At 43.9% G+C, this 24,301-nt stretch overlaps 1 protein-coding gene across 5 annotated transcripts in view; it reads right to left on the reverse strand.

The window, feature by feature from the left end:
- Nucleotides 1–24,301, reverse strand: part of UBR2 (ubiquitin protein ligase E3 component n-recognin 2) — a 107,772-nt gene that overhangs the window by 75,239 nt on the left and 8,232 nt on the right. For all 5 annotated transcript variants that reach the window (XM_075555099.1, XM_075555097.1, XM_075555102.1 and 2 more), the window contains exons 2-4: nucleotides 20,824–21,083; nucleotides 2,344–2,422; nucleotides 359–472 (exon numbers count right to left, since the gene is read on the reverse strand). In XM_075555099.1, coding sequence (XP_075411214.1) covers nucleotides 359–472; nucleotides 2,344–2,422; nucleotides 20,824–21,083 — 453 coding nt within the window. The remainder of the gene's footprint in view (nucleotides 1–358; nucleotides 473–2,343; nucleotides 2,423–20,823; nucleotides 21,084–24,301) is intronic.

The following is a 24,301-nucleotide window of genomic DNA, read 5'->3' on the forward strand; positions in this document are numbered from 1 at the left end:
AAACCAACAACTATCTGGTCAACAAAACTTTACTCACCACACCAATTCACAAAACCCAACTGAGTCAACTAGTCACCACATATGGAAAAATAATTTGAATGATAAATTACGGCTTAGAAAGCAATCTATACATGATAATGGGAAAATGCCAAAAGACCAAATTAATAGTCAAAGTCAGAATTTAAATTAATTATGTAGAATGTATTTCAGGTAGATTCTAACCACAGTAAAGTACCTCTTGCCCCCGCCCCAAAGCAAAGAACTTCCCGAGTACCGCTGAGCCAGCTTCATAGAGCTGCTTTACTCGGTCGTTTCTCACGTATAACCCCACTTTCACGGTGAAAACAGCATGTCCTACCTCCTCCTCCTCCATTTCAGAGGGGTTGGGTCCGTGCTTCTGACAGTGAGGACCCACTTTCCAAGCTTCAGTGTCACCGCAGTCGCAGAAGCCTCCGCCTCCGGAGGTTGTCATCTTGGACAAACAAACAAACAGGCACAGCATCATGTCAGCATGCATTTCCTAGGGGCTATCAGAGTGTGACTGTGAACATCCAGGGCTAAGAAAGTAACACTGCCTAGGGGTTGCATTTCTCTGGTGGGGGACACTCACCTTCATTAAATATCAAACTCTTCAACATTTCAAAGCTTTTAAATACGCCTGCAGGCTCATCTAAGTGACTTTAAAATACAATATGCGGCTTTATACTATCTGATAAACTGCAGATACTGTAACGAGGTAGAATCTAGCCATGTCTACCATTTTCCTTGATCCGAACAATCACAGGGACCATGGTGGCTTTCCCCGCATGGTATAAAGTGGGCTCAAGCGAGGAAAGCTAATCGGGTGCTGTGCTACGCTGCTGCAGCACAGGTTCAGGAGTGTAAAGATCCCTGTAGCCACTCCCCGGACAAGTCCTAGCTAGCTTACAGAAAGGGACCAACAGAAACCGTTTCTCTTCGCCAACGTTCAAAACCAAAGAAACAGCGTATTTTCAGTTATTCCCAAGAGCTGTCTGGCTATCGGCCAAGAAACACGGGTAGGGCGCCCTTTCCAAAACGAAAGACCACCCACCCTACAGCTTATGCGCCTGATTGTGTTACCAAACCCAGGTAGGAGCTAAAGGGACCTGGGATTTCCTTACTGATTTATAGAACCAAGAGGACATACAAGAACATAAGGAGCCTAAATTTGTGGTTGTTTTAGTTCATTATTATCAACACAGAGGAAAGGTAAGCAAAACTCAAAAGGCTGGGGGGTTGGAGGGCTTGTACACGGTCCGTTCCTTTTCATTTGAGAGCAGAGGGAAACCCCATCTAGCAACGGCTCTCCAGCCTCTCAATCTTCATGGCCCTGCCTTTCTTTCCACTAGAGGACTAGGACAGGCTTGGGAGGCATCTGCCTGTATCAAGCAGCCACATTTGGTCTGCCAAGCCCATGACTGCATTACAGCAGGGAAAGCACAGAACTGGCCGGTCTTGTGCCCTGGAATGGGCTGATGGGACATGGTGGCAGACACCCCCTGAATAATATTAAGAAATTCAAAGCTTCTGTAAAAGACCAAAGCATCACTACAAAATCTCAGAAGCCTTTATTAAAAAAAAAAAACAAAAACAGAGAAAGTGCAGCTCTTGTTTCTTGACACAGCCGTGGCCCCCCAACCCCCCCCACAACCCGGGTCCACCGTTCCGTTCCGGTAGCCCTGCCCTGAAGAGGCGGCGCTCCTTGACGCCCACCATCAACATGGCAGTCACAGCATCGTTAAGGGACTATAATCTTCTTCCTTTTAATGTCTGTGGAGTTTGGGGAGTAAAACGACATCTAAAGGGGCAAGATGAGAGTTGGGGGGCGGGTAGGATGGATGGGTAAGGAACTCTCCACAGAACAGCCCTGCGACCCTCCAGGCAGGAGCAGGTCTGCTGACGTACGGGGAGATCCCTCAGTGCTTGCTTTCTTCAGAGCTCTTCCTCATAAGCCCTCATCATCCTGTGTCCTTAAGGGACTCCCGGTCCCTGTGCAGTCCCCAAATCAGCTGCCCCACATTCTGAGCTGACCTCTCTGTCCCAAATTCATCTTTGATCTTCTTAACCTTTTAGAGACGCTTGATCCATCTGGAAATGGTTGTTTTACAATTACTGTAGCGTTCTCAGAAGCTTGTCCCAAAGCTTGATATTGGTCCTGACCACTGATAATTCACGTCTACGTGTAAAATTATGTAATAGTATAGTGCGCAGCCCACTCTTCCCCCTCCTTTTAAATGTTGACTCTGGATTTTAAAGCAGGAAGGAAAGGTTATGGCACATGGAATTCAATATGAACAAGGTCGTCATCTTGATATCACTAACCCTGTATCGATGGTCTCTGTGAACACTTGCCAAGAAGCACTCCATGCATAGAACACAAGTTGGATCCACTGCACAGTCTCTGTAAAGTTAAAGAAAAATATCAGCGTTTCATAAAGTATATTTCACAACAGAAGAGCTTCACATTGGAATCCACCCTGGAGGGCAGAATAGCGACTTTTCTTGGTTTTATGAGAGGCTCTACCATCTCCAAAGACCATTCAGACCTTTGATCAGGGAAATCAGCTGAAGACTCTGCTTCTCAGTCTGGATGTGTCCCACATAGCCTTGGAAGAAAAATACTATAAAACAGTCATTTTTCCTCAAGTATTTGTTGAAACTATATTCTATATGAAAACACGCAGATGTCTGTGGAGCAGATTAAAAATCTGCACACATTCTCAAGCCACTGCTTCAGACTACAAACACCTTCCTGGGAGTAGATATTTTACAATCAAGGGTCTTCAAAGTAATGGAGAGTTTCCATGTGAAGAAATGTTAAATTCTAATGAACTTTTCTAAGTGTTCAATATCCAGACTGAGATGACTGTCCTCCCTTGCTCCATATGACTAACAGTCACAGAAGACATATGGCCGCCGCCCATGAAGCATCGGAGGGGAAAGTTCCTCGGATGGATGAGTTGACAGTGGTGCTGCCATTTGCTCTCGTCAATACTGCCAGCCAGACACACCTACTAACATGCCCTACACAGGAATTCTTCCTAAGTCCATGAAATGAGGCGGAGAGCCATCGTCGGCTACGTTTTCCACACTGTCAACCATCTCGTGTGCTCTGGTCCTTTGTTTCCAGGACTCTAGCCTCCCTGCCCGTTTCACATCCTTGCTTTGGAAGTAACATTGACCTTTTGAATCTCATGGACGATTTATTAGTAAATACTCTATTTATGGTATGACCATTCATGCATGCAAGGGGTAGAGAGCCATGGCCTAGAGCTGAAGATGGGGCTGCCAGACCTGAGGGGCTGCTGGGGCCAAAGGGGTGAATGGAGCTGCCACACAGATGGGTTAGGGGATGGGGGAGCCGAGTTGCCATCCAGAGGACAGGCAAGGTGGAGCTGCAGCTTAGGGCCAAGGAGCCTCCTCCACCCAGAATCCAGAGGGCATGGCCAATTCTCCATCTGTAAGGGCATCGCCACTGCCTTGTTGGTAGATGCCTTCAAGTCAGATTTCACCCACTGCGACCTCATGCACAACAACACGAAATCCTGGCCGGTCCTGCCACATCCTGACAATTGCTCCCGTGCCTGAGCCCACTGCAGCTGCCACGGTGTCCGTCCATCTCCTTGAAGGCCTTCTGTCCTTCACTATCGTCTCCACACTGCTTAACATGATGTCCTTCTCCAGAGACTGGGCTCGCCTGACCACATGTCAGCACACACATTGCTCAGCATAGAGAGCCCTTGCCTCGAAGGCCATGTAGAGCAGACGGTTACTGTCCAGCCCTAAGAGCTAAGATAATTTTTTCTGTTGAGTGTGAGAATTGTTATCCCTTCTTTTCATCCACTTTCTCACATTCATCATCAAGATTTGGTTTCCTCAGAAGATGAGGTTTTGGATTAAAGACTTTGGGGGTGATATGATGGGGTGAATGCAATTCCCAAGTGACAAGCACATGAACTTTCACACGGTACTTAACTGTGCTCCCCAAAATGTGTGCTATCTTGAACCTCTATGCTTAGGGTTCTAACCCCATTTGGGAAAGGACCTTTTTGTTTGTTATGTAATGGAAAGGATTAGTAGGAAGTGTACCTTAAATCAATCCTTTTTAGAGCTATAAAAAAAGCCATCGAGAAGTAGAGGCAAGGAGAGAGGCATGCCAAGCCACACAAAGATGCCAGACGAGACCACAACCTTCCTCTACAGTCGAAAGAGAGCGGCTCCCCTAGAGCAACACCCTGAGTGCCTCCTTCCAGCCTCTTTAAGTTGTGAGAAAATAAATGTCTGTGAAAGGGACCCGTGTGTGGTATTTTGTTACTGCGGCCTTCGATAACTAAGACAACTGGTTTATTGTTTACGGGAAAAGATGGAGAGAAAGGTACTACAGTTTTCAAAACCACTCAGACGCAGAGTAATTAATGCAATATGCAAACTTTGGGATCACACTTATAAACCAGGGCAATCTTAACCCTGGCTAGACATAAAGATCGAGGAGCTACTGTTAACTTCTATGGTGCTGATGGTGGCAGAGAGCTATTGCTTTTAAGTAACCTGGAAAGTCAAGAAAGAAAGCAAGACAGACAGACAGAGACATAGGTAGAGAACAGACTAAAAGGGGGCTGCCAGATGTTGGAAACTTCCGAAGCTAAGTGATGAGTCCATGTGTCAGACCTATGATATCATTCATCCTCATTTATGATGTTTACATTGTCCATTAAAAAACAGGGCTTCAAGATCCAACCCCAGGTACATACACAGTAAGGTTCCATTATAGACCTAGTTTGCTAAGTACCATACATACCAATATTTGAAATACTCGAGTGTTTCAGCACATTTTAAATGCAGTTTTTGTGGTAAAAATAGGTGCCTCAGCGGATATTCGGGTCGGCTTATACTCAAGTATATCATACAAAGCTTTTAAAGTTTCTAACATACTTTGCTGAATTAAATTATAGGAGTACATTTTCCTTCTTTGCATAGCTAAAATAATTAATTACATAAAAGCATATTTAAAGGACTATCTTTGGATTCCTGAGCCAAACTCTATTTGATTGTGACGTTCCACTCGTGGATCCAGACAGCTAATGTCTTATTTAGGACCCTCCGTCTACAGCAACAAGAGGAATGGCTTTATAATTTCTCCTCTTCTTGTACTGCCTTTACCAAGTTTTAGAATCAAGGTGGCACTAGTGTCATAAAAGCTGGGCAGTTTAACTGCTCCTTCAAGACGTGGTAGAATTCACTAGCACTGCCATCTAGGCATGAGGAAGACCTTTGAAAACGATTCAAAATTTTTCACACTCTAGTCTTTTGTTTTCTAAAGGAACTACCTGTTTCACCTCGGTTTCCTCATTTTCCTTCATTCCCGGTACCTTTAGGACCTAGTTAGTTTTCAAGGTCAAATATGATAAAGTCTGTTTATCAAATAGGCTAAAACAACGACAAAAAGCAACTTAGTATCTGTTGGGCACCGCCTATCTTCTCAGACCTTGGACTGGGATTGGCTTCGACCACCCTCATTGCCTACTCCCCACGGACTTCCAAAAGGTGTGCGCGTAACAGCCGTTACAATCCATGCCCAATGCAGCCAATCACACAGACATGGATCTACAATTACAATGTGGATAAAGAACTTTCAAATGGAGAAGAAATCAGGTAGATTTCAAATAGAACAGCCGGTTTTAAGTCCGGGAAGAAATGAATAATTAACAAGGTAACCTCAAAGAAAATGGGAATGTTTCAACAACATAAAAAAGATGAAACTAAAAAATGTAGTCATTACTGAAACAAAAACCACAATGACAAGTAACTCTAGGAGCAACATGAACTCGGCACACAACATTATGAAGAACAAACACAAACCGCACTCGCTGCCAGGGAGCCGAGAGCTCCTGTGACTTTGGGAGGAGGAAGCCCCCGTCCGTCTCTCGCCCACGAAGCCAACAGCACCGCAAAACTGGCACGCACTCGGAACTGTAGAGTTGAAAACCTATGATCTGAAACATAAATCCCCACCTAGTTCACAAGAACAATTTTCTTTAAAAACTGCCTTCTGCCCGCCCCCTTCGGCCACAGCGGCCAGTGCGAACGTGGCCAGAGCCCTTGGGCAGCTGAGCCGGCTTCCTGGAGAGACCGTGCTGGGACGGCCAAGTGCGGCAAGAAGCTGTGAAGGCTGACTGCCGCCAGCACGCAGGAGGAACGACTCCCCGCAGCAGCGGAGGGCATTTTCCTTTCCAAGAGAATTCCAAGACCGTCGCTGTGGAATCAGTGGAAAGTGGCTTACAGAGAAACCTGAGGTGTTTACTTCCCATCTTCTGGCACCACGAGGCACTTCCTATTTATGAATTCCTTACTTACAGCTAGGCGAGAAGAGTCAGTCAGAGGGGCACAGCTGCTGGGCCCGTGCCTCCCACCAGCACCAATGTCGCTATGACTCGTTGACATTTCCATTCTAGACGCTGATTCTGAATTGTTTATGCTTATAAGAACTGTGCGTGTATGTTGTACTCAGCTGAGGGTTGACAGAATTGCAGCCACCGTTTGTAAATTTTTAATTCAACTCATTATATGCATCATAACCCTGTTTCATATGTTTTGAGTATGAAGAACATTTCCTAGAATTATCTCTTTAACACAGAGCATTTAGTTTGGGGTTGTTTTTGGTTTTTTTTTTTGAGTATTTAGTTTTGTAAGCATAAATTATAGCTGGCAATTCATGTGAACCAGGTCACTTTTGTATTGAAAAATAAAAAGTAATGACAGGGGGGAAAAATTCCTTCAAACAACTGAGAATGGAAATACAACATACCCAAAGCCTTTGGGTCAAAGAAAAAGCTGTCCTGGGGACAACTTATAGCAATAAACACACCTATCCATAAAGAAACACCAAAACCAACGCCTCAAACAGTTAGAACTAAGCCCCAGCCTCCAGAAGAGCGGAGACCGTGAAGAAGAGGACAGAAATGAATGCCTCACCAACAGGACAACAACAGAATCAACACGGGAAGGCAGACCCCTGGCAAATCTAAAAGACGCAAATGTCACAAATAAATGAAATAAGCGACACAAGAGAACCGATGGAAATAAACAAATACAATTTGTATCCCCACAAATTTTAAAACCTGGGGCGAATGGGAAGTTTTTAGAAATCCGCTGCCTACCTAAACTAACAAGGACTGATGGGAAAATCAACTTTATCTGGAAAGGACAGAGGCAGGGACAAAGAAAGGACTGCCAGAGAAGAAGGAAGAAGCCAGTCTGTGTCCGTCCGTCTGTCTGTCTGTCTCTCCAGTCTCAAAGCCCCCACACAGCCACAGGCGTCAAACAGCAGGGCAGGAGGAGACACACAGACCAATGGAAGAGAACTTAGAAACAAAACTGACGACCGATTTTTGACAAAGGGCGGAAATACACGAGATGGAGAAGAGAGAATCTCTTCAATATACGGTACAGGCAAAACTTGATTTCCATTTGCAGAAAAATGAAAGCGGGCCCACATATCATTCCACATACAAACACTAGCTTAAGATGGATGAAAGACCTAAACGTAAAACCTAGAACTACACAGCTCATCAGTGAAAAGGCAGGGACTAGCTTATGCACCCTGACACAGGGCACACATACATGATCAAATATAATAAAGCCCATACGAAATACATGTGTGGAACCCCCTAAAAGCACGCACTGTGTACATGGGAAGACTTCAGGAACAGAGTAAAAAGACAGCTCACAGATGGGGAAACAACAATGTACCAGACAAGGACTAATCTCTAAAGTCTCTAGACAAGAAATAATCTAATAAAAAATGGGAAGAGGACATGAACAGAGAACTTGAAAAACATACACTAATATACTAGAGTATCCCAATTATACTACAGTGTAACCAAAGTCCAAAGAACTGAAAGGAACATCGGATGATACTGAACTTAAACTTTAGTTGGGAAAAAAACCCCAAAACCCTCCATTTATTGACCCCAAACCTCAACAAAGCGCATGGAAATAAACACAAGCAGTAAGCATCGTGGCACAGCACAACCAACTGCTAATGCTCAAGGAGAAAGAGGAAGCCTTACAGGAAGCTGTGCAGGAATCCACTGCATTTCACAGAGATATGCTTCCCAGGTATGTGAACTACAGCTGGTTTATCATCAGAAACAAACCTTTAAAATGTTGAAAAGTAACAGCCTCCTGGCCTCATCAGCTCTGATGTTTATATATTCAAGAAAACTGAGCATAATATAAAAACATTTTCAGATAAATATACACTGAAAGAGTTCATAAACACACTAAAGGGAAATGGTATCTGATTGTAACATGAACCCACAGCAGAAATTGTCAAATTACAGCTTGCATGCGGCCTGCTTTTGTACAGCAAACGAAGAATGCCTTTTAGATACTTAAATGGTTATAGACTATATGACAGAGACCCTGTGTGGCCTGAAATAGCTAATAGATTTAGTTTCTGACTGTTTACAGACAATGTTTACCGCCCTGTGACCCACAGGAACAGATGAAGACTTGATTGCATGTGTAGATACAAACACGAGTAAACGGGCCAACATCCCAGATGACAGTTTTTGTGCCTAAAAGGCCTAAAACAAGGCACGAAAGAATAAAACGCACATGGGACAAGGAGAAAGTAAAAGAAAAACAGCAAGCCTAAATCAATACACATATTAATCGTTACGTTACAGCCACATCAATAATTACAGTAAGTATAAAGGAAATAAACCCTACAAATTAAAAGGCAGATTATCGGGCTAATTTTAAAAGGGCTACCCAACTGCTGCCTATAATTAATCTGCTGTAATTATAAAGGTACAAATTGATTAAAAGTAAAAGGATGGGAAAGGTTATAGCACGAGACACTGACCATAATAAAACTGGAGTAGCTGTATTAACATCTATCAAATCAACCATAAGACAAGAATGACACCAGAGGTGATAAGAACACTGCACAATGATGAAAGAATCAACAATTCAGGAATTCATGACATTTATAAATGCAAATCCAAGTGCCTAAAAAAATAGCTAGGGAATACATGAAAAAAAATGCTACACTAAGAGTAGACAAATCCATAATATACTTGAGGATTTTAATATCCCTTTCTCAGTAATTTATAGAATTAAGCACACACACAAATCATTAATCTATCACTTGAATGACATTATCAGCTTGTCCTAATTGATATTTATAGACTATTGCACCCAGCAACTGCAAAACATACTTTTTCCCCCACAGGGCATAAGGGAAGTTCAAGACTCTTCCTACCCTATAAAACAAGTCTTAAAAAGGTTCAAAAGACTGAACTCTCAAGGAACAGGTAATTACAGTAAAGCATGTTTTTAAATCGAACAATACACTCTAAACCCATAAATCAAAGAAGAAAGTCCTAACATATTAAACACGAAACAGATAAACAAAGGAGAATCAAGAGAAAGGAAAGTCGATTCTTTGGACAGATGGCAAGCAAGATAACACGGGCTAGCAGAATCAGGAACGAAAGGGAGGCGATCACTGGGGCCCTCAGACGCCTAAGGAAATGTGCAGAGCTCATGTCATGAAGGTTGACAGCTTAAGCAAGCAAATACACTCCTTGTAAAACTGAATACAAGACAAAATAAAGCTCTGATAACTACCAAGGAAATTTAATTTGTTAGTACAAACTTCCTTATAAAGAAAAATTCTAGGCCTTGACACTTTGCTTCACTGGTGAAGTCTATCATACATTTAAACACGAATGCCGACTATAACACAAATTATTTCAGTCAAAAGAAAAAGGATAGTTTCCTTTTAAGTTTAAAAGCCAACATAACCAATAGCAAAACCAGACAAAGGTAAAAACCAAACCAAACTCACTGCCGGATATCCGGTCAATGCCGATTCCCAGCGACCCTCTAGGCTAGGGGAGAACTGTCCCTGTGGGTTTCTGAGACAGTACAGCTTTCCAGAGTGAGAAAGCCTCACTTTCCTTCTGCGGAGAGGCTGGTGGTTTCTAACTGCTGACCTTTCAGGTCGCAGACCAAGGTGGAGCCACTATGCCACCAAGGGCAAGGATAGCATCAACTACACTCCATGGAGTCCATGATGACTCACGCCTTGCGGTCCCCAATGGGTTTCAGGAGCAGAAAGCCCAGTCGGTCTCTCAGGGAGGTACTGCTGGTTTCCAACTGCAGACCATGAGGATCAAAGCCCAATGTGCATCCTCTACTGCACTAGGACTCCCAAGGGTCTCATGGGGAAGTGACAGAATGATACCCTTCATGGGGCACGCAAAAACACCCTCTGCACAACAATGGCAGATGTAACCCAGCCATCCATAACAAATGTCGTACGTACTCAATAGTCAAGTGAGGTTTATCTCAGGAATGAAAAACTCCCCCAGAAAATCAACGGAAGCCACCACATTAATTAAGAAGAACATCTACATGATTATCTTAAAGATGTATTAAGAAAGCACTCGACAACATTAAATAGCCATTGATAATATTAAAACACACATACGAAAATCTAAAAATACAACCAACTAGGAGCACAAATGAACTTCCTCAAGGAGCTGCCACGGGCAGGTGAGAAAACCGCACTTACAAATGGAGGGCACGGGAAGGCGCGCTGGCCTTCTGAGTGCAGCTGGGCACTTTGGAACCACTCGCTACCCACAGAGAAAGATGCTTCTGACGCCTGCAGCTACGACCTTGGAAGCCACCAGGCGGGTCCCCCTGGGCCTGTACAGTCACTGTGAGTTCGGGTCTGTTATAAAAACACGGTGATCATTTTCACCAATGCAAGAAAGCATAAAAAAGAAATAAAAGGCGAATGGACTGGAATGAAGTCCAACTATCCCCATTTACAGAGGACATGGCTACTTATATGAAAATCCTAAGGCGCCAGAAATCCAAAGGAAACAAACAAACCCATTAGAATACGTAAATTTAGCAAAGCCACAAGGAACAAGTTCAAATCAGAAATCAATTCTAATTCTTTATACTAGCAGCAAACAAATTCAAATCAAAATTAAGAAAATAATTCAATTAACAGTAGCATAATACTTAATAAACAAAAGGTATGCAGGTCTGCATAAAAACTAAGATATTGAAATTATCTTATAGAGATATTACATTGCTTAATAAATAACAGGGGTAGAACAAGCTCATGGATTGGAAGGTTCAATATTGTTAAAATGTCAATTCTCCTTAAGCTGATTTTACACATTTAATGCAGCTCAACAGACTTAAAAAACAAAACAAAAAAATTTAAGTAATTCTAAAATTTCTAAAATGTAAGAGGCTTGAAATAGATAGCTCAAGCTAGTCTTAAAAAAAAAAAGAGGCAAGCCCTATCTCAATTAAAGCTACAGTCATCCTGCAATATTGGCATAAAAATAGGTGTGGTAATAAACAGCATAGGGTGTTGAGAAGCAAACCTACATTTACGCAGTCAAATGATTTTTGTTAAGGGACTACAGCAATTCAATGTGGGGAGGAACAAAAGATGTTACAATTAGATACCCACATGTGGAGAAATGAAGCTCAGCCCCTGAACAGGCATGATTGAGTGTGTATCTCAAACTAATTTTTGATGTAAAATGCTAAATTTACAAAGCTAAATATATAAATATTTAATTTACAAATTAAAATGCTAAAAATTACAGCATTTATAGGAGGAAGTATAGAGAATGTTTTTGCAAGGTGGAAGAAGAGGCAGAGATATTTAGGTAGCTTATGCTAACAAGATGAGAGAGGACAAGGGACTGGTCCCATCAGAAAGATCAAGAAGTGATGTGGGGTGGGGGCAGAGGGGGCTGGAGTCACTTGCTATCAGCCAGATATCTGGGCAGAGGTGCTGGGGATTGAGTGTGAATAGAGGGCAATGAAATAATCAATGTGAGTAATCATACTGAAGTCTCAATACAAACTTGTGGACGCCGAAGCCAAAGGTGTCCCCAGTTGGAACTCTCTGGGTCTGGCTGCACATCGTGGCTGGGAGGAGGCCACACTCCAGCACTGCACATCTTCTCCTCGCTGGTTCTCGTGAACAGTGTTGCTACAGCCCAACTGTAACCCGGAGCGCACATTTTGCTGAGTTTCGTGTGATCGAACCTGAGGATGGCTCAGGAAACCCTCTCCCGGTTGGGAGTTCTCAGAAGCGGATGGGGCAAGCTGGGCCAGTTAGAGCCCCGTTTGACCAGCTCCGGGTAGCTGGGACACGTGGGCACGTTTGTAAAGTCTGCTCTCTCCGCCTCTGCAGCCTGGCACACTCCTTACAAGTCCATCAACATGCATATGGCCTATGGTTACTGTGGAGTACGGTACGCATTACATAATCAAGTAATCAAATAAAACAAGTGAGGTAAACACATACATGTTGGCATAGAAAGACAATTACAATATATGCCAGATAAAACAAGGAACACAGCCTCCGATTTCAATTTCTGGATTAGTCAGGCTAAAAAGAAATAGCCTTAAAACTCGGTTAAAGAGCGATCAGCGATTCAAGCCTTTTAAAAAGCAAGAAAGTAAACAAACAACTCTTTCTAACTGAAAATATCATAGCAATTAAAAAAACCCTATGTATATTTTGACCTAGGAATTTAGCCTATGAATACATGTCTAGATATGCACAAAGATAAAAAAATTCTGAATTCTTTGTAATGCTAGAAACAACACAAACGCCCACTAGCAGGAGCCTGGTTAAGTCCAGGAGAGAACACCCACACATGGAGTACTGTGTGGGCACATTAACAAGAAAAAGTCAAGTGTTCACTGTATCATTATATAACAACCCTACAGATAGAGCGCAAGGGGAAGAATGCCAGTATTTACCAAGATAAAACATTAAACTGCATGCATATGCATGGGAAGGAAAACAAGCAGCTAGGCGGAACAGTGGTCATGTCAGGTGTGACAAAGCACACTAGGGTCAAGGCAGGGAAGGACACCTTTCCTGGCACACACACTGGGGTGTCTTGAGAGTGTTGTAGCAGAGCATGCTTTGCCTATGAGCATGTGAAGCCAATGTGTCAAAGAGCAGCTCTCTGACCACAGCAAATGCATTCTTGAGACTCTCTAAATCCTCTCCTTCACATCATGTGGCCTTCCTCCTCTCCTTAGGCCTTTCTTTCCTCAGTTACAGATGCATGCATATAAATAAGAAATTTATTTATAAATCTAGGAGGCTCCACCGAGAACCTCCAGGCTCTATGAATTCAATTTACGTATCAGAGAAACCCAGATTAATATCCAAGTTAAAACATCACCAACTTAATAGAGTAAACAATTTAGTGGCTGGGTCTTATCCACAAATTTTAAAAACACGCAAGCCTCAGAGAAAGGCACCGTACGTACTTGAGGTTAAGCCAACCTGACTATCAGTCAAGGCACCTAATTTTACCACAAAAACTGCATTAAAAATGTGCTGAAACCCTCGGCTTATACACAAGAAACATATGGTAAGTAACTTTCCAGAAGAACACCATGGTAATGCATTCCTTTTCCTGGCAAAAAACTTTGACCTCCATCGCATCCAAACTCCCAAAAGCCTGCACTACGATCTCTGAGAAACGAGCTGCTAGTAACAGGCCGTCCTTCCCCTCTCGGACAGCCAGCGCAAGTGAAGACTCACAACACTGCTGACCGCACAGAGCCTCGCATGTTGACCTCTTAGAATGTGCCAAACCCCACTCATGACTAGAATGCTGTCCCTTCCTTCTTCCTGGGAGGAAGTTTCAGGAAAATATATTCACGGGATATGGAAAAAGAAACCTCCCATGTTATGTGAACACACACTAAGCATTTGATCAAGATAAGGTGGTGGAAGAGATTGGTGGAAAATGGTCCACATGGTGAGAATGTGGAATTGAGGGCTTCATGTCACCGACATAGAACCAACTCAAAGATTAGTAAGAAAGTGAATGGGCAGATGGGGTTATAATGGACTTTGAATATAAACAAATGCTTCAGAGAAAGAAATAACAAAGAGGAAGGGAAGGATCTGTGCAATGAAGGGATTAGTCTGGTGCCTTCTACCCTGACCTCCAACCAGGGGCCGCGGTTGCATGACAATATGGACCCAGAGGGTGACAGCAGTCAGGGAGCAGTGTGCTGTTAGCATGAGACACATAAAGAAAGAAAGAAAAGGACCATACAGATAATATATACTAATTTTTACTAGAAATCCAATCCCATTCCAGGATAATCCACAACCTTCCCTAAGTAGAGTAACGCACCTAAAATAAAAGTCGAAGTTGACCAAATCTTCATTACCAGAGTAGACTGTTATGACTTGTGTATTTTTATGCATTTAAATATGGATTAAAACATATCTATGTTTCTTGGCTCCAAGCCAATGACAAATCTCTAACAGTAATGGTAATAGAAGCCAGTAACAGTGAAAGCAAAAAGGAAAAAGAGGTCTTTGACGGAAGTCAGAACCAACTTAGTGTCCTTATTCAAATGGAAGCCAGTCCTAAGTGGGGGACCAGAAGTACGGTACCTGTCAGTTAAGGCAGTTCCCAAAACATGCAGTAAGTTCACAAGCCCTGTGTGCTTTGGCTGGGCACAAGACGAGGACTTGAAATGATAAAATTCAGGATGGGAAGGATTTCTTGTACATAATTACAAATTAACTCCTTAAAAATAGGTGGCTTGAAGACAAATGGGTGCATAAGCAAATGTGGCGAAGAAAGCTGATGGTGCCCAGCTATCAAGAGATACTGTCTGGGGTCTTAAAGGCTTAAAGGTAAACAAGCGGACATCTAGCTGAGAAGCAACAAAACCCACATGGAAGAAGCACACCAGCCTGTGCGATCATGAGGTGCCAAAGGGACCAGTTATAAGGCACCATGCAAAAAATTATATACCATAGTGAATGAAGGGGGAAGTGGAGAATGGAGACCCAAAGCCCATTTGTCAGCCACTGGAGATCCCCTCAGAGGGGTTTAGGAGGGGAGACGGGTCAGTCAGGGTGCGATGTAGTACCGATGAAGAACACAGCTTTCCCCCAGATCCTGGATGCTTCCTCCCCCCAACTACCATGATCTGGAGGACTGGATAGGGCAGAGGCTGTACACTGGTACATATGAGGGCTGGAGGCACAGGGAATCCAGGGTGGATGATACCTTCAGGACCAGGGGTGTGAGGGGCGATGCTGGGAGAGTGGAGGGTGAGTGGGTTGGAAAGGGGGAACTGATTACAAGGATCCACATGTGACCTCCTCCCTGGGAGGCGGACGGCAGAGAAGGGGAGGAAGGGAGACTCCGGACAGGGCAAGATATGACAAAATAACAATCTATAAATTATCAAGGGCTCATGAGGGAGGGGGGAGCGGGGAGGGAGTGGAAAAAAAGAGGACCTGATGCAAAGGGCTTAAGTGGAGAGCAAATGCTTTGAGAGTGATTAGGGCAAAGAATGTACGGATGTGCTTTATACAACTGATGTATGTATATGTCTGGATTGTGATAAGAGTTGTAATGCGCCCCTAATAAAATGTTTTTAAAAAATCAGTTTTACATTCAACAACTAAAAAAAATAGGTGGCTTATAAAGTGAACAAGGTTATTTTCATTGGATAAGACACCTTATGTGCGGCAAGCAAAAATACTCAAGCAATTTAAGTAAAGTAGGAGCCGCAAGTTAATCTCTCTGTACTTTGAACAACATAAGACATTTGCTCAACAAATATTTGCAGAACACGTAATACGAGTGAGGCACTAAATATGTGCCAAACACCTGCAGTTGGGAAACAATAGCTCACAGACCAATCCCACTGAGGAAGAAGGAATGGAGGATTCAGTACAGTCTAGGATTCTGAGTCATGAACAGCTCTTTCTGCAGATTTTTAAAACACCGAGCAGAGCCCACAGCAACACAACGCGCTTGTCGGCACAAGAATTGGGGCGGTCCCGGGCAGCACTTCTGCACGTCCCAGTTCCGGCACCATGTCCACACAAAGGCTGAGAGAGGAGGCAAGCACATTAAAATATAAAATAAGTATACGTGTGTACGTACATATATTACTGCTAACCTTTCACAACCACGGCAGGTCACCTCTCAGCATTTAGAAGCTGGGCAAATGCAGCTCCAAGAATAACTTAGTATGTTCCTCCAGCTTTTCTCTCGACCCCGGGCCTTGTTGCCGGGAAGTGTGGTCACTTCGGTTGTAACGGATAGCAGCCCTATGCACACCCGAACAAAACACCCTCCCGACCCGCCTCCTGGTGGCCGTACAGCAAATGGAGCGTTCAGCAGAGAGCGATTTGAGAAAGGAAAACAAGAACCCGGGCTTTAGAAGCAGAGGCCCGGGGTTTCTGAAAGGAGTAACATACTCCCTTGTAAAGTCCTTAGCATTAAATCGAGCACACAGAAGGTACTGAGTAAACACAGGAAACTTGCACGGTGGAAAGGAATTTGGAGACTCCCATCCAGGCTCTGGACTGCCCGGAGTGGAACGCCACCTCCACCTCCCACTCTGAGCGACCGTCAAACTACGGAAGTCCAGGGAGCAGCGATCGTACTAGACAGCACACAACTACAGTAACCAAGACCGCCCTGCGTCCATCTACAGGGTAATTTCCCCCCGTGACAGAGCGGCAAGAGCTGAGACAGCATGAAGGTCCTTCTGGACTGAAGAGAGATCAGAATTTGGGTGGACAGACTAGAATCACTGGGGCGGAGCACCAGGGAACGATGAATGTGGGAGACACTGGTGTGGGAAGAGAGCATTCTAAGGAGAGGGTGTGGGGGAGACACACTGGATAGGCCTTGGCCCCAAGGTTCCCAGAGAGCGACTATTATGAAATTAAGCGGGTCTCAGACATCCCAAAGGATGAGCAGTGTCAGGACTGTTGAGTTCTACACAAAACTCATGAAGGTAACACTCAAAAACGCAGGGGACGTGAACCGACAAATCTCTCGTGAGCCCTACCTAGAACAACTTGAGGTCAAGGTAACGAGATTCCATGGATACATACTGTCATGAACAGGTAAGTAACGCTGAGTCTTATTAGAAACTCACACTGAGGACAATGTGACGAGGACGCTGTTCCCTAACTTAGATCAGGGGGAATCAGAAAGCCTCCACTTTGGGAAGTTAAGCGGTGACGTCCAAGTACGCTATCCTGCTTTAAATATCATTCCTACAGATCCTTCCCTGAACAGCCGTGCTGCCTCAGAGTGAGCACATGGCGACTCTATTTCCCTGTGAAAGCAGACACGGTTTTCTCCTTTCCCGCCATGTCACCCAACCCCCTCCTGCCTCCCCCCGTGCGGGTATTAGGGCATCCCTCACTGTGAGCTCAGGGACCTCAATGTCCATACCACCCCCCTTGTGACGCATGCAGCTACTGAATGTGCATGTCTCATGGCCACCTCTAAATGCCCAAGATGGTAACGGTTCAGTCTCTCGTCTCCCACTTCCACGTGGACCATCAAGAGGGGCTGAGCTGACCTTGCTACCATAACGTGGGTCTGACTCCTTCACTGTATTTTTCCTACCCTCTACGACTTTACTGTAATCTTCATAAATTATTGCCGTGCTATTGCGCCCACTGGCCCTGCGGTGGCTGGAGGCTGGTTTCCTCTGATATCTGCAGATTCTACACTCGTGAGTTTGCATACTAAACTGTACACCAAAATTTACTGGTGGTGCCAAAACCAATGCTCACAGGGCCTTCGTAGACACCTGCAGACACGTACGTGCTCCACAACTCATTGCTGCCGAGTCAATTCTGCCTCCCAGAGCAAAGCTGCCCCTCTGGGCTTCTGAGACTAGAAGTCTTTATGGAAGCAGAAAGCCGCATCTCTCTCCCGTGGAGTGACTGATGACTTCAAACTGCTGACCTCGTGGTTGACGGCCTGCACCACCAGATCACTAGGCTGCAGTCGTGCGCAGATGGTGGGAAACGTCAACAGTTACTGGGGAGGCTTGAGGGAGGTGATGCCCTGCATTTTTGTTTCCGCTCCCTACTACACACACATGTCCGTTTTGCAATCTCTTTAGTGCCAGTTTTTAATATTCCTGTGTCTGCTGTTGATAATCTCACCATGTAGAATGTAGTGCTGGTGTGTTGTGATTACTCCTATGCCTGCGATATGCCTCACAAGGAAACACATCATCGTGTGAGCTTCGTTCAGGCAGGTCCATGTGGATAAGTCAGCATGGTACATCCAGGAAAAGGAAATTCACTGTACGTCAGGCTGTGTCAAAGTGCTAAGGTAACACCTATAACACGTGCTCAAATTCTGCAATAGTTTACAGCGGCTAAAGTGGGAGTCAACGAGTTGAACAGAGTTCAAAGGGCAGCTCAAAATGACAAAATACTATAAGGAAATGTGCCAAGACCTGAAGTTAGAAAAGCAAACGGGAAGAGCACGCTCCGTTTCTCAAGCTAAAGAAAGCTGAAGGGAAAGAGTCAGGCTTCGAATTGCAACAGTGAAGGAAACTACAGAGTGATGCAGGGACGTCAAAAGACGAAGGAGAGCGCGCAGTCACTGTACCCACAAGCACTGGGCGATCGTCCACCTACTTCACGGGAGCCTGACCAAGAAACGACGGCACTCAGGGAAGAAGGACTGCTGCACTGAAGGCACTGGCGAAAGACAAAGCCAACAGGGACGTTGCTTTCACAAACGGGTGAACATGCGCGCTCGTCTCGGCCAAGGACCTGGCCAATCTACCTGTCCATTCTAAAGAACGGTGGTCCCACTGCACGAGGAAGCTATCGGACAATGAGCATCACATGCAAGTGAAGTATTGCTTAAGCTAACGCAAGAGCAGCTATAGCAGCGCATCCAGAAATGCAAGCAGAACCAGGAAAGGACATGGAATGAAGGAGCTCGTTGCTGATGAAAGCAGAGAACACCAGAAAGTCACTTACCTGTGCTATATTGACTATGATCAATTATGCAGGTCATAAAAAATTATGGCTAACGGTGGGAAGAATGGGAAATTCATAATTTTGCTCAAAATTCATAACTTAAGTTTGCTCATGTGGAAGCTGCAAAGAAAACACGTGGAGGACTAAGGTGTACCTGAATTAAGTCATGGCATTTCCAAGGGTCTCATAGGCACCAGAAAGCTAGATAATAAGAACTGATGCATCTGGATTATGGGGTGACGACGAACACTGAATATTATCATGAACTGCCAGAATACTGAGCAAACCTGACGTAGAAGAAGTACAGCCAGAAAGCTCAATGGACGCTGGACCGGAGAGACCATGTACCAGGAGAGGTAAAGCTGAGGGCCAGTAAGAAAGGAGGAACACAGTGGCAGCAACACTCAGCTCCAGCACACCAACGACTGGGAAGAAGGAGGGGGACCAGGCATCGCGCTGTGCCCGGGGGCACATCGGCGGCTATGGGCTAGGACAGCCTTGATGGGCCCTAAACACAACATCATAAGCTGCTCTGAAAAGCTGTGGACTTTGTTTTTGTGTTTTTTTGAAAAATGGCCAATACACAGGACGTACTCCTTTTGGATGGATGTGTGTTTAAGACAGCCACAGATACTTCTTTGCTATGCATCGAAAGCTTCTAGAGGCATACATAAGAAAATGTTAAAATGGTTACTTCTAGTAAATAGTAATAGTCAAAAAGGGAAAGGGGCACAACTCTCCTTACCCTTGCGTACTCAATTCACATAAAGACAATAAAGTTCAAAAAAGTCACCGTCCAATTGGGCATCCCCTTGCAGAAGGGAGGCAGGGAGGAGATGAGCAAGTAAAGGTGCAGTGTAGTAATGAGGAAATATACACTTTTCCTCTAGCTCTTCAATGCTCCCTCTTCCCTCTCACCCCCACTATCATGATCCCAATTCTACCTTACAAATCCGGCTGGCACAGATGGACACTGGTACAGATAGGAACTGGAAACATAAGGAATGCAGGACAGATGATCCCTTCAGGACCAGTGGTGAGAGTGGCGATACTGGGAAGGTGGAGGGAAGGTGAGGGAGAAAGGGGGAACTGATTACAAGGATGTACATATAACCTCCTCCCTGGGGGGTGGGCAACAGAAAAGTGGGTGAAGGGAGACGTCGGATGGTATAAGATATGACAAAATAATAATTCATAAATTATCAAGGGTTCATGGGGTAGCGGGGAGGGGCAAAAATGAGGAGCTGATACCAAGGGCTCAAGTAGAAAGCAAATGTTTTGAGAATGATGATGGCAACAAATGCACAAATGTGCTTGACACAATGGATGGATGGATGGTGATAAGAGTTGTACAAGCCCCCCATGAAATGATTGAAAAAAGAAAAAGCCCCGTTGCTACAGAAACGGCATGTACTGTGGCCCCCAGATCTCAGTTTCTAAATACCGCCCCCAGCTTCTGCGAGACACTTCCAAGAGATGACTGGCTCTAGGTGGGGGTGGAGTAAGCGCCAATGAGATGCGGGTACCTTCTTGTGTCAAAAAAGCACAGCCCTCCAAAACTAATGAAGGCCCGGGAAAGGGGCACGTTACCACGAAAGGACTACCATAGCGAAATCTCATTGAAAAAACGAGTCCCTGTAATTAAAAAATTACATTAACAAAACCAAAGACGTGATTTACAAAAGCCAGGATGAGCAACTCATTGATGGGAGGAAGAAGCGCACAGCTGGATTCTGGAATGCTGTGGCCGGTTTAGTTCTCGACCTGAAATGACTGGAAGCACAGTCCAGTAAATCTTCATTTCACAACTCACTTTAAACTACGCATGTTTGTTATTTGGGTTCTCAAATCATTTTTTTTTTAAGTTTCAAAAAACAGACGTGATGTTAAGTAAAGAGACATTGAGGAAAAAAACCAAACCAAACATACTTTACCTGCAAGAGTACGTAGGCTCTCCTACTTTGAAAACACGACCACAGAGATGGGAAGGCTTGTTTGCTTGTTCAAGTTTTGCAAATCCAAACGCAGGGTCTTCACCACAAAGGTACCACTCCATGGGTCCCAGCAAGATACGCTGCACCAGCGCGTCTTCTTTCTGCGGGACGGGGTTGGGACCCCTGCAGTAGATTTTTGGTACATAGTAGGCTAAATGCTGGTACACTTCGCTAGTGAGGTCAGTTGCTTGCAGCCATTTCTACACCCCCAAAAACAGAAAAATAGAAACACATTAGTCAACTGGTCATTGGAATAGCCTTTTCAATTATTTTACTTTCTTTTAGGTGATAGCGGTAAGGACGCCTCATAAATCACGTTGTTGACAACACCCGTTCCGATGCATGGGTTCGTTTTAGAAGGATGATAAACTCACATCTATTTTCAGATACCAAGTACTTCAGTTTCCTTATTCACAGTGAAAGCATAACTGAAGTGAAATGAGCTCCTCGTTTTCAAAATGAAGCTGAAGGTACCCTTCCACAGAGGGCAGGTAAGTGAGGCACCATCGCCATGGCAGAACGACACTGGCCACCAGGCCCTTTGACTTCCTTTTTGATCCTTGCTCAAGTGACCCTCTGTGATTTCTGTTCTCATGTCAGTTTGGGCACACAGCGCGCATGCAGCGAACATCAACAGTCAATACACTGGTTATATTACTCAAGGACCAATAAGCAAGCTTATATACCAATTTTTTTTAGTATGTTGGTCCACAAAAGACATTGGTCTACCAATTTTGCCTTCTTTTCCTAAACATCCTCTCTCTATGCGCTCTCTGCTCTCCTCAGAAAAACGACCTCTGTGTCCCCCTAACCTTCATGTCCAACTGCCTGGGACAATTACACATAGAGATGTCACTCAATTTGTCTAAAACCAAACTCATCATCTTCCCCAAAATTAATGCTTGCCAATTCCCTATTTTGGTGATTTACCAGGCTACGCAAACTAGAAAAACCTGAAAAGTTTCCTTCTTCCTCACCCCAATATCCAATTAATCATCCCTCCTTGTGCTGGCAGGTTTAAGGGTTGGACAAGGCCAGCAGTTCTAAGCCCACCAGCCATCCCATGTGAACACTCACCGTCTTGGAAACCCCACAGAGGGTCGCTGTGTTGGAAACACAGCAGTGCGTTTGGGTTACGTGTCTATTAGTCTTCTTAAACGTCTCTTGAATCCTGCACCTCTGAAGTCCAAAGTATAAACCCACTCACCTCACCTCTCACCAGCCACCATATCCCACCTGGTGCCCACATTCGTCTTGCCCTCTGCAATCCATTTTCCAATCTTGCTGCCAGCAGGATCCTTGCAAAATGGCAACTGGGTGACGTCACTTGGCTTCTCGTTATATTTAGGATCAAGTCCAAGCCCCCTGACCTGGTTTACAAGACCTTTTGCCTGTGTCATACTCTCCAGTTTCCAACGCCTGGCCTTTAATGCTCTCTGCACGCCACCTTGCAAAGTTACGTGGTCCTGATTCTCTGCATCTAAGCTCTGCCTCACTTTCTCCAGGATATCGTTCTCAGTCCACTCCCCTGTGGCCCCTGGGGAACTAACACAGAACCTGGTTTCAGTGGGGCACTTAGTAATACTTGTCAACAGACAGGCTATAAATACATTTATATGCTACTTCCTGTCACGTAACACAACACTACAGAAAGATGGCCAGGGGAGCCTTAAAGAAAGCAGAGATAAAGCAGATCCAGGCCTACAGCATGGAACACACACACACACACACACACACACACATGCAGAGATAAAGTAGATCCTGGCCTACAGCACGGAACGAACACACGAACACACACACACACACACAAACACGAACAACCTACTTCTGAAATGCAGTGGAACTCTTAGAACTCAGATACAAAATCTACACATGGGTACCAACCAAACTCCAATGACATCCTTGTTAAAGAAGATGCTTTACCTTCTAAAAAGGCTTCAACAGTCTTCAGCCCACTTCCCTCCTTCAGAAATACACACCACACTCAGACTCACTGCCCTGGAGTCAGCGCAGACTCTCCCCCCTACAGCTTATCGAGGCTGTACCTATTTCCAGGAAGAGAAGCCCCATTTCTCCCCAGGTGCTGCTGCCATTTCAAACTGCCGATTTCGTGGACGGCAGCTCAGTGGGTAACCACTACGCCACCAGGGCTCCTTAACAAACACACAAGCATGAAAAATATTGCTTTACAGATCGGTAAGTGCTTCAAGCAATTTTAATTTACAATGCATCTAGAGATTTTTAAAAGTATTTTTTATGTTTCTTATCTATTACACCCTTGATTTTCATGAAACTTAATTTTTACAAAATTTCAGTCCAAATAAAATAAAAGATGGTGTTTTCTAAAATGAACTGTGTCCTTTTTGTAGCACCAGCAACACTAACAGGTTCAATGTGTTCCTATATTTCTGAAAAAAATAAATTGAAAACCCATTATCTACTCTGATTAAAACAAAACCCCTTCCAGGAACCCAAGTGGAAGGTGAATTATGAGAGTGACGAGGGCAACGAATGTATAAGGGTGCTTTGCTCATTTGATGTATGCACAGATTGTGATAAGAGCCTTATGAGCCACAATAAAAAGATTAAAAAAAAAAAAGAAAGAAAATGATTAGGGCAAAGAATGTACGGATGTGCTTTATACAATTGATGTATGTATACGTATATGTATGGATTGTGATAAGAGTTGTATGAGCCCCTAATAAAATGCAAAAAAAAATTAAATAAATAAATTAAAAAAAAGAAATAGAAATAAAAGGCATATATATTGGAAAGGAAAAAACAAACAAACAAACAAAAAAAACCCCAACCCCAAAACCACACTATCCAATTTATGTAACACACACTGAGTAAAACAAACATCTCATCCTAAATATCAAGTTGTATTATATATTAATGATTAGCATGACTTAAAATCTGGTTCAATTAGGCAGGGATATGTCCTCCATCTTTAAAAGTTTAATATTATGTGAGAAGTTCAAAATTACCTACTAGATTTGGAATCTATCACAAGCCCTTTAACCTGATTAAATTTACACGTTAAAGATGTAAAGTTAAGCACCTATATCTATATCCGAGGTACTCAATCAGTAAATGTCAATATTATAGGTTAGCAAAACCAACAAATTCTTGGAAAAACAATCCCTCCCTAGACTACCCCATAGACGTAAAGAATCTCGAACAGACCCATAGGAATGGAAGAAATAGACAAGTTTATCAATGGATTACCAACAAAAAATCCCTGGACCAGATGGCTTCACTGGAGAATTCTACCAAGAACTCACACCAATCCTACACAAACTCTTCCGGAACACAGAAAAGGATGGCAAATTCCCAAACTCCTTCTATGAAGCTAGAATAACTCTGATACCAAAACCAAGCAAGGATCCTACAAAAATCGAGAACTATAGACCAATAC

This window comes from Tenrec ecaudatus, chromosome 7 (assembly GCF_050624435.1).
Source record: "Tenrec ecaudatus isolate mTenEca1 chromosome 7, mTenEca1.hap1, whole genome shotgun sequence".
Classification (NCBI taxonomy): domain Eukaryota; kingdom Metazoa; phylum Chordata; class Mammalia; order Afrosoricida; family Tenrecidae; genus Tenrec; species Tenrec ecaudatus.